The sequence below is a fragment of the Magallana gigas genome, chromosome 7 (genome assembly GCF_963853765.1).
Source record: "Magallana gigas chromosome 7, xbMagGiga1.1, whole genome shotgun sequence".
NCBI lineage: Eukaryota > Metazoa > Mollusca > Bivalvia > Ostreida > Ostreidae > Magallana > Magallana gigas.
Window position 1 is genome coordinate 2,714,127 of NC_088859.1, and position 18,874 is coordinate 2,733,000.

Here is an 18,874-nt window from a genome sequence, read left to right on the forward strand (position 1 = left end):
TACACCTCATTTAATAAAGGTGTACATATCTTTTCACAAATGCTTTTAAAAAGAACTAATGCTAACAAATGCATTAAATTGAATATGTAAAAATAAAGAGAAGATTGGGTAAATATAATCTAGTTACTAAATATTTTGGGGACTAAAGAATGGTATTGATCAATGACACGGACGACCTATGTAAAAGATTTGAGCATAGATATGAAATTCTCTTCATTTTTACGGTATAAGTGGGTTTAAAGTCCCTTATCTTAGCAACGGCGACGCTGATTCTGCGCAATGCATGTCTCGATATATTGACACTATTTAGAGAAGAATAGGACATGGATGCAGGATAGACAATAACACTCATAAAATGGGGTAAGTAATTTGATCAATTTTGATACCTAAACAAGAAACATTTCAATCCATGTACATTTGTGTACTTTCGTTTTACAACCTCTATAATCAGGAAGCACCTAAATGTATCCCTCAGGAAGGAACAGAACACTTATGTCGGTGTAATAAACAGTTTCTCGGATACCTATTTTTCTCCACTCTTGATTTTAATGAAGCTAGCATATATAAGGAAATGAACATTGTCATTATCTAAAATAAAGCATTACGACACACTGGTAAATACCGAGAATACCTATCCAGGATTGACCACAGAAATGTATACGAGTGTAAATGCTGTATGTATACGTATTTATCTACTTGTGTATGTGATGTATAACGGGAAGTCGAACATTGCGTGTAACTGCTAGTGTGGTTGATATGTTGGCATCTTGCTTAAGTTTAAGCTTGTGATATAATTTTTTTTTTAAAATGGCACTTTTCTTAAAGCTGTTTTGGCAAAGCAACGCCTTGCATAATGGAACAAGATCTTCCATAAAAATACTAGTCACAATTTACCGAAAAACGCAACGTTCAACCGATGACATCATTTTCAATCAGTTTGTCCTCGTCTGCACGTTTTCTTGTTGTTGTTTTTTTTTCATTATCCAAAGGCATGGTTTGTCCCAAAATTGCATAAGCTGAGGAAAATACTTAAGTCTGTTAATTATTATTTCGTAAGACAACTGTATTTTGATCGTTTGTCATTTGACAAACAGTACCCCAAAATTCAAATGCATGCTTAAAATATTCTTTGAGAAACAATGTGTCGGTAATTTTTGTTTGCCTGGTGCAACGTGCGATGTCGAAAATAGGCAACTTGTACATCGTTACATCGTTCGCGATAATATTCACGTTCTCTTTCTGAAAATGACCTGGTAGATACTCTTTTTTAACATGTACTAATGTACTATGTATTAAATTCATTATGATTTCCAGTTTTGTTTTTAAAATTTTAGTTGTCGCCTTGCATATATCTTCCCAAAATGTTTTTTCAGCAGCGTGTTGTCAATTTCTATAATAATTTTTTCTTTTTGGGGGGGGGGGGGGGTAGACTACTCATTCACAATTTTTTTTAGTTATTGCTGCGCCGACTTAAACGTTCACGTCGTCATTTTACTTCGAGTTAACACTTCAACTTGTCACAAAACGCGCTATAAAATCTATAAAAATTTCGCTATGACCAAAATATATATTGGGTAAATAATAGATTAATGTTCAAATCTAATTAAATGTTTTTTTTTATAATTTATTCGAAATTACTCATCCTCGGTATTTTCATTTCGTTTTGTTTATTTTAACTCTTCATTTTTGACATTGCGCTGTTTGTCGAATTCATGAACGAGAATGCTTGAAAGTTACCAATTTAATCGCAGACAATATTTGATATCAAAATATAAATTTAATGCAAAACTTGTATCCTTTGTGCCACAAGTTTCCTCTTCCTGTGTCTTTGATTAATTTAGCACCACTTGTCTACGTTATTTTGATACAACCCTCGTACGTTCAATATCCCTGAAATAAACGAAATCCATTCTATCCAACAAATAGTTTTGTGCATTTTGAAATCATGGAATGGCATCTCTGGACTAAAGTTTCCGCTATAGTAGGGAAGCCATGTGTCCACATGCGTTTTGTACGCAACTCATTCTTTCTTGACCGACCTGTTTCATCTGAAGTCCATTTATGTCCATTGGACCTGAGCCACAATCGGAAAATAACAATCATGAAAAATTGACAGCTGCTGTGTGGAACACTTCCGGTAATCATTTGGTTGTTATCCGGTTTAACTCTTATGTTACATTCTACATGTATATGTATTTCCTTTTAAGTGTGTGAAAAATCTACCGCATTTGAAACAAAGCTTAATAACGTTAACGCGCGTTGCACTATTTGTTTGCACCCATCGTTGCTGTTATGAGACTAAAATACACAATCACAGATCCCGGGAACCTCAAACAGCGCCGAGTCGTCATTCATCAATTCCTCTGTTGGACACCCGTTAACGGTATTTGGAAAGGTGTGCCTATGCATACAAACCAACTAAGACTAGAACGTCTCGTGTTGCAGTTAGTTTCTTTAATATAGGGGTAAATATGTTGTTTTGCATCAACTGTTACTACAATATAAAACAACGAAACAAATCAACGAAAGAAATTCGTTGTAGCTGAAATATTTTTTTGTTATTTTCCTAATACATGTATTTTGAGATGCGGAACGCGTGTAATTATTTATTTATTTATTTATATTTTAAAAATCAGCAGAAAATTTCTTGATTATGATGGATATCATAATGGATAAGAAGTATTTAAGTCAAATAGGCCAAAAATGTGTAATTTTGGATGAAAAATTACATTTTTGGAAATTTAATTCATTAAACATGAACAAAAGCTCCAGGCGGATTTGAACTCATGATCTTCGGTTCAGAAGCCCAATACTTTAACCACTGAGCTTCGACGATATACAACCGAATCGAACGAGATAAACAGTTTAACAAAACATTTAAATCGCCATCTTGTGACGTAGTGTCTTAACAAGTATAAGTCTGGGTTTAGTGAGGTACCTTAATTCACCACTGCTCCTTCTAACCTGCAAACATACAAGGAAAATATACCATATGAGCGGTTTTATTTAAAACGATGTTACAATATTTAACTCTTTTCATTTCTTAGGAAAAGACTCATTTCAATTTCTTGACATCTAAGACTACTTCATTTTTAGTCAGCGGTTTTAATTTTAATTTTACTGTATATAGAGCCCCCAAATTAGTAGTCAGACAGACAGCGTGCGATGACAGGAATCAAAGATCTCTCAACATTGTATTTATTTTAGCACATTGAACTATACAACTTTCCGTTTTTGTTGGAGCGAGTTTGATAGAAAATATGGTTTTTGTTTTAAAAACGCGTGAAAGTAAACTCATGGTATCTCAATGTACAGAAGTCAGGGCCTTTTGAGAACTTTGTTCTTTGTAAGAAGAGTCTCATTTGGGGACTGTTGTATAATTCTATCAACGTATGTTCTAAAGGTCCACAAATATTATAATGACGGTAAAAATTGAAAATCGAAGCCCATAGCTTCATGAAAAAATGACAATAACAAACTGTCAACTATCTCAAAAATCCATAAAACGAAATACACTTTCAAAGCATAGCAACATGGACCTCTAACAAGATAGAGGTAAGACGCCTTAAAAGAAACCAATGGCCCTCGCTCATCAGAACTAATTACGTAATTTTTTTTCATATAGTAGTCTCATAATTTAAAATACAGTTTATGTACATATAGAAATATTTCTAAATTGAACTTCAACCCCCTCTTGGGGACTCGGTATTGGTCAAATGTCTCAGGTTTAACATTTTAGAATCTTCACTTCTTGAGAATGATTGTATAGTAATTTCATAATGTATCGCATCGTTGATCATGAGAAGATTTTTAAACATTTTCCCTTGATATTTCTATGTTAAACTTTGAACCCCTCTGCATGCGCGGACCCAGAAATGGTTTCCGACTCCGCCCCCCACCCCCACAACCTCTCTATTTCAGCTTAGAATCATCACTAAATATAGAAGCGTTGGTGTAAGTATTAGCATTTCTGGTTTGGTGGTTCTTAAGAAGATTTTATTATAAGGCACACACTCTATTTTCATTGTTTCGTGATTATCCACCCTTTAAAATGGTTTCACTCTTCGCTGATCTTGCGTTTTATCTAAGATATGGTGCAAAATATTTCTATTTGTAAATAACTACAAGAGATTGATAAGACGATGTTGGCATGTGGTCGCAAACAATTAAACGGCTAATGTTGTACAAATACAAATCCGTCTTTAATTACGATACAGTATGTCATAAATATGCATTGATGGATCGGGACTTCTTTTGAATTAAATTTGTTGGTTCGTTAATTTGTGACAATTTGTTAAAGGTCCGGCTACCTTTGACAAGGTAACAATGAATTGTTGCTGTGTTCTTTGTTTGTATACCAAACTCATAGGAAATGTATTGGATATATACTGCACACCGCTTGCAGAATAAAAAATCATAATTTGTATTTTTGTATGAAAATGGATAAAGAAGTCAAGGATAAAATGCACTCACTAATTTATTAAATAATTCTTGGGAAATAATCGTTGTTATCATATATCTCTATATATTTTTTTATATGAAATTACAAATAAATTTGCTATTTTATATAGATAACTTTTACCGTGAAAAAGTTTATATGCTATTTGTCCATGGTGAATAGTCATCAAAACTATCCACCGGAAGCGTGCAGTTTCACACGCATAAGTATCAAAACATTTCTAGCTGGTGTCATCACAGTGGCTTCATAAAATTCCGATCAGTCTTACCAGCAACTAACTGAACATAGCTTACAATTAATATTGACTTCAGTAAAACAAAAATCACTTCCTATTGGACAAAAGCAAGTGTATATTCCCCTCGACAGCAGGTTTTTCCCCCAACTTTGCCTCGGGATATAGTTACTGTCTCGAAGGACAATAAATGCTATCATCCTCATAGCCAATAAATAGGTATAGACAAAGTATTTTGCTATAATGAATTTTCTTTTACAATATTTCAGGGTGATAGACAAGGTACCAGGACATGGGGAGGACGGATTGTACTCGTTCTCTTCCCGTCCAGTTACTCCTCGAGACAAAACTGGAAATCTTTTGGTGAAGTTCCAGGCAGTGAGTCGGTCTCATCAAACACAATCCCATCATTACATCCGAGTTAACTCCAAAGATCGACTTTCCCACATCAGAAGAAACATCAATTTACAGTTTAAGGAATACTTTGAAAGAGGGTTCATTTTCTTGAGTAAGACAAGAGAAATTCTTAGATCAGATGAAAGAAAAACGACAATTTTTGACATATTGCCAAAAATCCCTGTGGACAAACCAACAGAAAATTTCCGATACCCAGATGTAGAGTACAAGCGGGTATGTCTTGTGAACAAATATGTACTTATAGTTCGAAACTTTTCCGAAATTCAAATTTTTTTTATAGAAGAGAGCATATTTTTTTTAATCCGGTTCTAATTGTATTTACAAGGTTTCACACACCTATGACGGCAGACGGTATATCGTGATGTGTGCATGTGTGGTGTTTCTGTATGAAAGAAGCAAAGTAAGCCACTGGCCTTCCCACGAGCTCAATCAGCAACTATGCGAAAATCTCCTAGAGGGTTTTTCATTCATACCAACAGATATCATGTCTTGGAAACCAAAGCTTATAGGTATGTCATTTTTAAAGTTAAACAAAACAACGACAAAATACTCCTTTAGTGTTTGTAAAACTTTATATTTTATTCATTGTTTTAGAATTTCAAGCAACTTTGCTTCATATAAACGCGGCATATGGAAACGTAAAGGATTTAGAAGAGGCCATCAAAAAACTTCCATACACACCAAACGTATATGACATATGCGACGAAAGAAATGCAACGCCACTACACTACGCTGCAGAAAACGGAAAGATAGATGCATGCGAGATTCTTATCAATGGTATTGGCAGGGATCAGATTTTTGTAAAAGATATGCATGGTAGATCGCCTTTACACTGTGCATTGTACAGAAGACGAAAAGATGTAATCATTTACCTTCTACAGCTGAATTCGGAAGTTAGGGACGTGGATAACAAAGGAAACAGCTGTATTGATTTGCTTCTGCGACAACATGATATCGACATCCGTTATATTGCTTCCAACTTGCAAATAAGTTCTCTTGACAAACACTTGCAGTTTCATCTCTCTTACGTTATGCTTTATTTGAAGCAGGAAAAACATTGTGTGCGGCTATTACAATTGATTCCTGACTTTGAAACATTTGATTTTAGTTTAATACAACGAGACTGTTCTTTGCTTCATTTATCCTCCAAACTGAATTCTCCTCGTCCAACTGAAATTTTGATTCAAAAGAAATTTCCAAAACTGGAGAGAGATATTGAAGGTACCTTGCCTTTCCATATTGCCTGCCAATACGGTCATATTCAACAAATAAAGTTACTTTTCGATGATCAGATTTCTGAAAAAGACCTGAACAAAGGCATTAAAGTGGCACTAAGGAATAAAAAATTCGAATCGTGTTTGGTAATTGATAAAATCAAAACATCAACTGTGCTGTATGAAACTACGGTGTGCATGATTATGGAATCCTTAAACAAATTATTTGACGTTCTTCGCAAGAATCCCAAAAAGCAAAACTTTGTTGAAACGGTTGCTAGTAAATTATTGCCATTGCTAAAAGAACAAGAATGTGCAGCTGAGCAGTACGTGTTTGAAGCTGCATTTTATGGACTTCATAAGACCCTTTGTCTTTTACAATCCCTTGGGTTTAAATTTAATTTATCAGATGAAATGAACAGAACGCCTTTGCACGAAGCATGTCAGAGAAACCAAAAGGAATGTGTACAACTGCTCTTGAAAGGTGATGCCAAACCAAATACTACAGACTGGCGCGGTGGAACACCGTTACATTATGCTTGTGAAGCAGGTCATGATTCTATCGTAAAAATACTGATTCAATCAAATCAAGATATAGGTCTAGGTGCTCAAGATGGTAGTGGAAAAACGCCTTTAATGGTTGCAATATCAAGAAACCATCGAAGAGTTGTTAGATTGCTTCTACAGAGCTGTATTGGTAAATGTAATTTAAAGGCTGTTGACAACTTAGGGCAAACAGTTCTTCATTATTTACCTATGGTAGATGACGATTTAGAAGATTTATTGATACAAAGTTACAAGCTTGAAACAGTGGCGGAGAACAAAAATAAAGAAAGTATGCTACTTGAAATGGAAAACTTGCCTGGAAAATACATTGTATGGAACGAAACCGTCGAATTTACCTTCAACAATGAATTTGTATGTAATACGCAATCAAGAAATGAAAAAGAAAAGAAAAATCCATTCTATTATGAAGATATTGAGTTACCATGGAATGAACATCGGGCAAATAAGACAATGCATCAACAGTTATGTAGCAGCCCCCATAGAAAATACAAAATATGTCAAACTTGCAATTCTGTAATGAACACAAAATATCGACATCTTTGTAAAAAGTACAAAATATGTCAAACTTGCTATCACAGAATCGACACAAATGGTCATCGTTGTGCAAATGGTGAATACGTTTATGAGAATGACGAGAATGAAGAGGTCTTCAAAGAGTTTCGAGCTTTTGAATTTCATCAACAACCAGATTTCTATTTCAATTGCCCGTTCCAGAATGCTATTAAACTAGGAAAATTGACAACGTTTAAGAAATTAGCGCTTCATTTCCCTTCTCTTTTGAAAAACGATACTTCCAGAAAGAACATTTTAGACTTTGCAATGCAACAGCACTCATTGAAGGTTATGAAGACATTGAAAGACGTTGTTGTGCCGACTGCAGACTTTTTACACCATGTAATCATGACTGCAGATAGAAGGAAACTTTTGGCAACGCAGAACGTGATAGAAACATTTTTACCTTCGGGTATACAGGTGGATTATGTGCCGGAACCTACCAATTTTACCCACACGTGCAAAAAGAAAATATATGAGAAATGTAACTGTGACCTCAAACAATTTACTCTTTTGGAAGCCGCAGTCATTATGAAACATTTTCCTACTTTCCATGCCGTTATTGAAAAAGCAAAGGATAACAAATTAGGTATAGCCTTGCATTTAGCGGTTTATTTTGGATTATCCACATTTGTGGATATCATTTTGAAAAAAATGCAAACGCGTGAAATAAGCAGAGAAATTCAAGCTATTGAAAATGCATATATCCTTGACATAGCATGTCGATCTCCCCACATCACTGATAGCGTCTTTGAGGTTCTTTTGAGATATCAACCAAATTTTCTTGAATCTCGGTCAATATTTTCTTGCGATGACTTATTTGAATTTAGACCGGGTATCAGTGAAAGGATGTATCTACATGAAAACAAAGAACAAACCCCTTTAGCAAAACTCTTCTCAAATCAACCATTTCAAGAAACTTCAAAGCACAGACGTCGTCAAAGCATTATTGACAAGGCAGGTTGTCTCCTTATAAGAGCTGGTTTGAACTTAGGATTATTTGAAACAAAAAAAGAAAGGGACGGTTCTTCTACACGTATTCATGGGATCTGTGAGGCGCTACTTCCTGCACTTGAGTCAGGGTATTTTGAGTCCGCCTTATTGATGATTCAAAAGGAAGGCCATGTCCTGTGGCATTGTGCGTTAACAAATCATGAATGTGATGTTCAAAAACTGTTTCGTAATTCTTTTTACACGGAACTTGAAGATCATCCAAATTTACCATTAGAATATATCAAATATATTCTAATGTATTCTTGCCAAAAACATGTACCAGAAGTAATTCTTCAAAAACTTATCCAGTCTGGAATGGAGATTGAAGGGATTGACACTACTGATGTATCTGTTAGAGAATTTGAAATAAACAACAGATTGTTTGCAATTGCTGAATGCAAGACAATACTTGAAAAAATAGCAAGATGTGTGATAGAATATGTCACCAAAATAATATATTTAGACTTTGAACATTTACTTGGATGGAAGTGGATTAAGAAAATAAAAAACATAGACCTCCTACGCTTGATAAGATGTGTACCTGGATCTATCAATTGCTTCAGTAACTTCAACTGTAATGCGTTGTCTTCCTTGATCTGCAAGAGAGCTGTTCATAGCCTGCTGCGCGATTGCACTGTAATGTTGAATCGTTCAGGACAGCCTGATTGTATCAAGTTTCCATCAGGGACCACTCTTCTTCATCTGGCGTGTTCTACCACTGACTTGGATTTCGTCAAATTGATATTAAAGGTATCAAACACCATCACAATTATTGTTTATTGTTATTCTTAATGTTCACAAACTTTAGGATATCGGTATGTTCAGGGTTTATTTTTGTTTTTATGTAGGCCCCATTACCGGTGAATATAAATGCGAAAACCACAAATGATCTGAGGCCCATCGATATTGCTGTAGTCTACGGCTCCTGGGACATTTATAAATTCCTTGTGGATAAAGGTGCAACATTTACCGCAAATACAATCATTGCATGTTGCTCTGACGACCGTTATGAATGCATAAATAGCTGGACAAAACGAATTCGTTCTCTATGTTCCTGTGAAAAGCCGTCCTCAAAGACAAAGAAGAGAATCTTGATCGATTTGTATGAACGGTATAATAGTGCATTCATTATATGCCTTAATATAAATATTATATCAAAGCTTTTTTTAATCAGTTAGCAGAATTGTTATATGAAAAATTATACAAAAAAATACCTTTTACGACACACCCAACCTATTTTGAAAATTGATTACCGTAATAATGTTATGAAAAACGTAATATAAATTTGACATTCAATTTAAAATTTTAATTTTCTTGGGTCACCGTAATTTCCTTTCGAAGAAAGTATAAACAAAAGTATTTAAATACAGAAGGTAGAAATAATTTCATAGCAAGTAGATTCATTTATACTCATTCATCAATTGCAGCAAGAAGATTGATTGGAATTATTTCAGCGAGGAAAGAGGTAGTCCCTTGTATAATGCAATTGACAACCACTTCGACGACATTGTTATCTACCTCGTGGACACAGACCCATCTCTGCTTGTTTCTGCATTAGATTATAATGTGTAAGTATTAATGGTACTTTTACTTTTGAAAATACACTTATTCGTCTGTGTTACATCTTTTTAAACTAGCATCTCTCTCTCTTTCATTTTACAGCAATGTTATTGTACGGATGCAGTTGTGTAGTGAATCAACCCTTGGCCATGTGTTTAACATAATGTCCAGTCAAATTAGCAGATTTAAAATGAAAACGTTGGGACAACTGCTTTTACAAATTACAATCAGCAAGAGAAAGAACCTTACAGAAAATCTTATCAGAGCGTTTCACAGAGTGATTGAACGAAACCAGTGGAAAATACTTTTACAAGAGAAAGAAAATCATGGAAGAAACACATTCCACTATGTCGCTATCTATGGTTGGGAAACAATTGCACGGCAGCTTGTTCAGCTTAATCCACACGTGGAATCCAAGTCCAACGTTCCACTGAATGAAACTGATCTAGCTGGTGCTTCACCTCTATGGTATGCCTTGGCATTTAAACGCTGGAAATTAGCCAAACTTTACCTTCTTGCTGGTGCCAGTGCTTTTTTACAACGTGCAGTACCAGGGTGTTTTATAAAAAAGCCAAAATCACCCGATATCAATGATATCCTCTTTAAAGAATGCGAGGAGTTTAATGTGCTTACTTCAGCTAGAGGCATCAAAATGAGCAGAAGAAGAAAGATTCGATCGTTCAAAGACGTGGATAATTGTACCACCGGTGAAATCATCACATCTTCAAAAAATGTATCTGGAACGAAAGGTCAACAAAAGCTTATGCCACCATCAATAAATAGGGACAAAAAAAGAGTAGAATATCTTTTGAAAAAAGCTTACATGTCTCAGATGAATGGCTATTCATTGATACATTATGCGTCAAGATTCGGCGATTTGAAACTACTGGAAGAGATATTAAGTATCTCGGATGAAAAACAGAATTATGGGGATATTCTTTCGCAAACAGGTCATAGATTAGCTGTCATTGGTAACCAACCAGCAATTTGCGACGTGTATCAGAAATATGGTGTCAATCACGCAGATCATGATATATTTCATTCAATAGTATGGCAAGCTCTCAGAAATGAAGACATCCAAAGCAACGTCTATCGCTTCTTATTTTCTATGCTAAGTTTTGTATATGACAATTCTATCAAATCTTCGGAAACCTCTCTTCAGCGAGTTGAATGTGTACCATATTACAGAGGTTTTAATTATAAACATGAAAAGCAAAGATTTATTGAATATTTGGAGAAACTTTGTAAAGCATTGTCGGCCCAAGGAGAGGACCAAAACTTGATTGCTCAACTTAAATCAAAAATACAATATATTTACAAAAAGGTAAATATGTATTCAATGGAGAGAAAAAATTTTGAGACATTGGAAATTTATTCCCAATCTTTCGACACGAGTTCTGCGGAAAACACCTTGACAGCTTTTCTCAAATCCATTGATGGAAAAAGTAAAACAGATGAAAAGGACATTTTACTTCTGTTATCTATGAATCAAACATGGATTATAAAATCATTATTAGCAGTGTCAAAAACAAATAAGTTTGTTGCTAGACTATTGAGCAGACAGTTACTTTGGAACTTGAATATGCTAGATTGTATTATCATTGCTTTGCCTGAGGACCATGGGAGAACAGAGAAGGTTTCGTTTTTTCAGCAAGACATTTGTGAAAGCATTGAGATTTTATTTAATCTGTTAAAATTGTGTCCACAGGAGATGACAATTCGTCTCGCAAGCAAAAAATGTTTATGGGTCTTTTTGATGCATGTTGCAACATTGGTCATTCCCAAAGAACGAGAATTAAAAGTAAGTTGGCAAATATCGCTTACACAAGCAGTAAGGTGTGGTCACATAACCTTTGTAAAATCTATTCTGGACAATATATCAATACCAAAACTACCTGAAATAGTTCAAGCTAGTTTTGCAGCACTTCTGTGTTGTGGTGCTTTCTATGGTCAAACTGAAATAGTAAAATATCTGTTCAGAAAGAGCGTTCCAATCAAATTCGATAAAGAGAACCCCATGTTTGTCGATCTCTTGGGTGGTATATATGTAAAACATAACGATGTGTTGGAATACGCTATCAGGAGTAAACAACCTGAAACGGTGGATGCAGTCATTAAATTTTGCAAATATGACAAAGAATTTATGAAGAGCACAAAGCCAGCCGACTATTTTGAACTAGCTGCAAATCAAGGAATCTGGCAAATCATGAAAAACTTTCTAGATCTGTTTGGAAACAATGAATTACCATCCAAATCAAGTTGGGAGAAGTTTTTCATAAAGGCAGCAGAAAGAGGTCAAGAAGAGTTTTGTGCAAAAATGCTAGCTGAGGGCAAGACAATCGATGTTTTAAACGTAGACAAATCAAACAAAAATGTATTACATTATTGTGGTATGTACAATATGAAAAATGTTACACAGTTGGTTTTAGAAAAGAGCTCAATTGGTGTTGATTTAAGTGATTCTGATGGTATGAGACCTATGGACTATGCAGTGGATTTGGGAAACATCAGTGTTCTTGATTTGTTAATGAAAGCCAAACCCCTTCATTTAAAACAAACAGTAAAAAGCGTAGAAGCAAATGGCTGGTTTCGATTTCACATGACTAAGGTGAATTCAGAGGAAGCTGAAATAAATGAAGTAAGCATCAGGCCTGCCTTACCAAGGTCACGCACATTAGATTTGTCTAATCTGTATAAAAGAGGAGAAGACGATGCAGCAGCGACTGTTATATTTTGTTCAAAGCATATTCCAACACTTCTTTTGGAAAACCCGTTGAAGTATGGTTTCATTCTGCATGATGCAATCAAATACGGTTGTAAAAAGTCTTTTCATGCGATTATGGCATATTTTGAAGCCGATGATGAAAAAATTCGTCGTGTTTTAAAACTTGAAGTTAAAGGTTTGACTTCTCTAGCTGCTGCTGTATGCAATTCTCAGCTGACCATTGCTGAAAATATTTTCAAGTATGATGATGGGACAACATGGGTAATGGAAAAATCAGCAAAAAATATTCTCCATCTTGCTATCTACACACAGGATCCCAAAATGATAGAACTTGTAGGATCAAAGACATATGGAAAATTATGCGGGATGAAAGACAATTGTGGTCTAACTCCAGAAGTGTATATGTGCTCTCTTGGACTTCAAAATCATTATGCCTGCTTAAAGACGGACGTACTTCTTGATCCATGGGTAGAATCACATGTCGAACACATTGACAGCGATCCTGATGTAACTTGTCTCAATTGTTTATTAAATGGATGCATTGGTTGGTCTAAAATATACAATAGCACTTTGCAAACCAATCAACTTCAACAAATTAGATCAACAAAGAACGCCCTTCCACCCAATATACTTACAGAATGGTTCTGGAAACTTGGGAAAAGCAGAAAAGAAAGTCCAATTATTACTTCAGTTCTAATTTCTTCCGGATTTGATTCAACCTACCTTACGTTACTAAAGTTGGTGTCGAGGAAGGAAGGAATTGAAAAAATGATAACAGTTGAAGGAATTGAAGAAACGCTTGATGAATTTGAAAAGAGTCCAAACATTCTTGAAAACATCCTAGGAATGTCAGTTGTTTCAAACAGTGAAGAAATTTTTGTAGCATTGCTGGATCATGCTAGTAATTTAAATAAGCAAATGAAAAAATCCTATGGGATATCTCTTTTTGAGGCTGTTATTGGACTTTCAAGATTGCACCTCCTAGAACGTTTGAATACAAAAATAATGTTTGAAGAGGATGATTTTTCTACCTTTAGAGAATTGCGTTCTATACTACCTCAAAAACAACTATGGGTCTCAGGACTTGACCAATTAGGGGGAAATCAGTGGCCATATTTTGATATAACAGAAGAGGGGCATAACCCTCAAATACTCAAGTCTGATTTATGGATGATACAATCGGGTACATTTCCGGAGTCTATAAGAAAGGATATAGAAGCAAAAAGTGTGAAAGAAAATATCATTCTTTCTGATTTTACTGAACTTAAGTACGTTGCAGATTTTGAAAGTTTCCGGAAAAACCCTCACTTTGCAGAGTTGACTGACATGTCGATTAATTGTTTCCTAGTGTCTAGTGTGGTACTTAGTCACATTGAAGAAATTAAAAACTCCCAAGACGCAAAATTCAGCACTGCTAAGTCAGTTAAAGTAGTGTGTTTAACTAGTGGAACAACAGATCACCCAAAGGTTACAATCGATAATACTGGTGCTCTTTTAAACCAGATTCGAGTGTCCATCGACAAAGGAAGTACTTTTGTTCGACAAGACAGAAGTTTTTGTCAGCGTCCAAAAGAAATTCATCTGAAGGAAGATTTGCAAGAAAGAGTCATTCCATATTTCGAGAATTTCGTAAGTATTTTTATAGAAAATAATATGTGTTTCTTAAAGTGAATTATCCTATTAAATAGCGATATCCTAACTGTGGTTATTGAGAATAACAATGTGATAATTTACATTTTATTTTTAAAGCATATTTTTCATCCTCTAACTGAAATATTATAAATCACTCAATAATTTCGTTGAAAAAGCTGGGTTTTTTAAAAATCATTTTATTCTTTCCTCCTATTAAAATAATCATAGGGGAAAATAAATCATTATGCTGAAAATAACTTTATGAACTGGATTTTTCTTTCAGATCGAAAGGGAATTTGGTCTTCAAATAAAAGTCAAGATTGATTGGAATGCTATTGAGCTAAGGAAAAGGACGTACAACACAGAAGTGATATTGAAATCGTTGAACGGGGATCTTTACGGGAATATGCTTGGGGGTTTGGAGGACGTCCTCAACGAATGTCGAGATCTTAAAGACGACATCGAATCCATGTTTGACAAAGAAACAATGATGTATGCAATAAGTGATTTTAAGAACATTACAGAAATAGTTGTCTCATTTGATGATAAAATATCATTACAGCAGGCCTCATACAAAAACGGACCACATGTCTTGGGCGAAACAATTTGGAAATTCACGGTCATGCAATCTCGTCTTCTTTACAACAGATCACAATTTCCATTGTGGCAGCATTTAACATTGTATCGAGCTATTTGTGTCTCATCTTGCAGTTCAGTCTACCGTATTTCAAGAATTGATGGCCTAAAGAAAAGAGAAGAGACAAAAAATAAATCTACTCGACCAATTACATTTGAAGTTGATTCTCAGTCTTTTGGAATAAACGATACTTCAACTTTAAGAACACTTCTGTGCCAAAATGTGAGCAGGGAGCTTGTAGCAATCGCTTATGATTGTAAATCAATGTTAAGATTAAAAGCTTCATCTAAGAAGGTTATTCTGAAAAGCACAATATCCTTGCAACACACGGGAGTCACATTTCAAGAAGATGTGGCCACCGTTCACATTTGCTGCAATGAAACTGACAGTAAAGAGTGGGTCGTAGAGAGAAGCAACACGTTAAACAAGCTTGCTGATGTAGAAGATAAACAGCTCATGCTTGAATGGGCTGAAGAAAGTAATGAACAGTTAAACGAAATTGCAGTCAATGTTCAAAAGAATGTCACGGAAAAAACGGGAATGGTCATAAATTTTCAATTCGATGAAAAACGGATCTTGCTTCCGTGTTTCTCAAAATTTAGGCGGGAAATGGATCATCCTCTTGAATTGCTCAAAAGATCTTTGACAGCATGCTACAAACTGTACGGAGATGTTTACATCAAAATCTTAGAAGATATTCTTCTTTCACAGAAAAACCCAACCATAAAACAAAATTCAGTTGAAAATTGCGAATCTGGAGTTTGGTTAAATATAAAGAGAGAAAAAATTAAAAAAGGAATGCTTGTATTATTGAAAGATCTTGCTAAGCAATACATGGTGTCAGGGTTTGAATTACCATGTCAAAATGAATTCCCCGTTTTAAAAAAGGCAACTTTTAAATACGTATCTGATTCAAAAGAAGTCAAAAATTATAGCATTTTGTGGAAGCATCAAATTGTTACAGAAAGCAACCAATCTGAACTAAGACCCGATCTTGTTTCTATGAACGGAAATATGTTTTCGTTTTCCGACGTAACACTCTTCATGAAACAAGTACAGTGTTTATCATTGCGCGTAGTTATATCACAGGATACCGCCCAAGCATTGGACTCCGGATATCATGATATACTATACAAAAAGGTGCTTGATCAGTCCGGTACAATTATGACTGAAAGTTCGACATTAGGTGATACCTTTTTGATGCATTACCAGGCCAGAAAGGAAATTCAGACTCTATTGAACATAGATAATGTAGATATAAACTGGCAGAGCTTTGTCCAGCAGGGTGATATACGTTTAAAGCAGAATTTTGCAAATTGTCTCCATGCTCTAGTCGATTCTTTCCATGAAGTCTTCCCAACTATTCCAGAATGTATTGTGACACAACGAATTGTCATGGAAATATACACTCTGTTTTCCAGAATCTCAAGTATTCGAGTTGCAATGACAGATGATCCTAACCCAAACAATGACGATGATATCGTAAGACAATTACGAGATGATGAAAAGAAACCAAGTTTGGTCATACAGATACGGCAAAGAGGTATTCTTGAAATACTCTTTATACGACAAAGAAAAATATCCAAATTTCCAGATCTTATTTATCGTGCAGGAGTTGAACTAGCTGAAATAAATATTAAATCATTACTTGGAATAAGAAACTGGAAGTCATATTCAAATAATAACCAAGGAGAAACGAAGAAATACGTTCCAATGACAATTATTCGTCCAAGCTACGACAAAGTCATGATTCATTTAAGCAGTATTCGATTATCTTTGGAGTCTGTTACTGCATGCATTAAAAGTTTTAAGACGATCGTACCTGACGAAGTCGAAGAATTTTACTTTGTTACATCAGTTAAAAAGACGGGCTTTGTAATCAAGAAAAAGGCACTGCTCTACAGTATTTCAAAGAAAGAGGTAGATCCTGGAGAACTGGCTGATCAACTTTTGGAGGAATTTCAGTTTCAAAGTCTGAAAAAATCGCTTCAGATTCTCGAAATAAGCGTCAACGAACCAGTGACCTTTGACAAGGATGGTCAAACAATGGAGGTAGCCTTGGATGTCAATGATTACAATAAGGAGACAGAAAACGGCGATCGAACGAATATAACCAACCCAGACGGGTACAATGTTACATTGCAAGGTGAAGAAGAAAGTTTGAAAGTGGTCAATGTAGAGAGGCGAGAAGAACGACTTGTGTTGACACTACAAATGAAAGATAAAAAACAACTGACAAACAAGCACTACATCATTGTGCATCACAAATACATTAGACCTGAAAACTCCAAAACTCTCTTGTTCGGAGGGCCATCTATGAAGATTCTAAAGCCTCGTTATTCTTTAGACGTATGTGAAGAGATTAAACTGAAGCGGTATGAAAAACTTAAAATACACCTCGAGCACGGCAAAATGAATGCGGGTAATAAATATCAACCTGTACGGAATAGAAATGAAGCAATATATGAACAAGATTTCATTACAATGAAAGTGAAGTTCACTATTTACTACCAAAAGAAACATTTTCCAAGTTCGGATCCTACAACTCCGTTTACTTTGTATAAAGTTAATTCACGTCCGTTTAGTCAATTGTACTCCCTAGATATAACAGACTCGGAGCGTTACTTCGGACTGCGTGCCCAGTGTCTCTGCTGTAAACGGTATTTAGACGTTGTCACACCGTTTGGGAGGATCCGTGCCGGTCAGGATCTTTGCGTGAACTACCCCGAACCGTAAAAACGTGAGCTGTGGGCTTGTGAAGTACCTCGAACTGTAAAAAAGGTGAACTGTGGACTTGTGAACTACCCCGAACTGTAAAAAAAAAACGTGAGCTGTGGACTTGTGGATTACCCCGAATTGTAAAGAGCTAAACTGTTTACATGCGATTTACTAATAACCGTAAACAGCTTAACTGTTCACATGTAAATTAATTACCCCAAACCGTAAAGAGCTAAATTGTTTACGGGTTATTTACTCTAAAGTTGTAGAAATTTCATTTTTTGAGTTGCGTGACTTATAATCGTTTTATCACTAATTTGTCTTTTTAAAAAAGGCTTGAAAGAGTTACATATTTAATCCTAGATTTTTAGGCATCATTAATTCAGCATTGTAGTATACTGCATTGTTTGGTCACATATTTTAATGTGTGTATTGTTTTATCTTTTTTTAATGAAAGCTCTTCATTTTTGTCCATCAATTCAGCGATGTCACTTTATAGGAGAAAACAGCAACTCATTTGCATTCTGAAATTTTTATTAAAGAACATTTCTGAATTATAATTTTTGTTATGAGGTGTTGATCACAAATGCTTTGTCAAAACAACATCAACATCATATTTAAACAGACTATAATTTCAATTGGGAAAAAATGGATTTATATGAGTGATGCAAGTATAAGGATATACTGTTAGAGTTGTAACGTTTCCCACAGAATGATAACACATCAACTGCTCATTGGGTTAAGTCTCCCGCCCCTCCCGGAAGTTGGGTGCTTGTTTATTGAAAAAATTTCTTTATCCAACATTTTGTATATGATGCACATTAAAAGTATTTTATATATTAGGGTCTGGTGTGATAATTTAAAATGACCAGATGACCGTTGTGTCTTCCAGAAGAAAGCATATTTTTTTATTATTATTTAATTATAGGTGTACAATACAAGACTTTGTATGTATTTTAGATGTATATATTTTTATTTCGAAACATTTAATAATATATATGTTTTATTTGTAGTTTTTAAATGTTACGTCTATAATTTTTTCACCAAATCGCGTTGCTATATATATGTTTTTCTATAATTATATTTATAAATAGTAACACATTAATCCTTATGATTAAGTCTTTTACAGGTTTAATCTCAGTTACTAACTAAATATTAGTCCGGGGGT

The 18,874-nt window shown here is 34.9% G+C and overlaps 1 protein-coding gene across 1 annotated transcript; it reads left to right on the plus strand.

Annotated features, from left to right (window-relative positions):
- Positions 1–206: 206 nt before the first annotated feature.
- On the plus strand, positions 207–17,851 carry LOC105343345 (uncharacterized). Its single transcript, XM_011450663.4, has 8 exons — positions 207–360; positions 4,961–5,321; positions 5,434–5,617; positions 5,703–9,184; positions 9,283–9,545; positions 9,862–10,002; positions 10,097–14,348; positions 14,635–17,851. The coding sequence occupies exons 1-8, from the start codon at positions 356–358 to the stop codon at positions 17,722–17,724; spliced, it is 11,778 nt and encodes a 3,925-aa protein (XP_011448965.3). The 5' UTR covers positions 207–355; the 3' UTR covers positions 17,725–17,851.
- Positions 17,852–18,874: the final 1,023 nt, after the last annotated feature.

Bases quoted from the DNA above. Each gene is read 5' to 3' on its own strand.
- LOC105343345 (XM_011450663.4), top strand. The intron at 5,322-5,433 runs GTATGTCTTGTG...TGTATTTACAAG, and splicing joins CAGATGTAGAGTACAAGCGG to GTTTCACACACCTATGACGG. The intron at 9,185-9,282 runs GTATCAAACACC...GTTTTTATGTAG, and splicing joins TCGTCAAATTGATATTAAAG to GCCCCATTACCGGTGAATAT.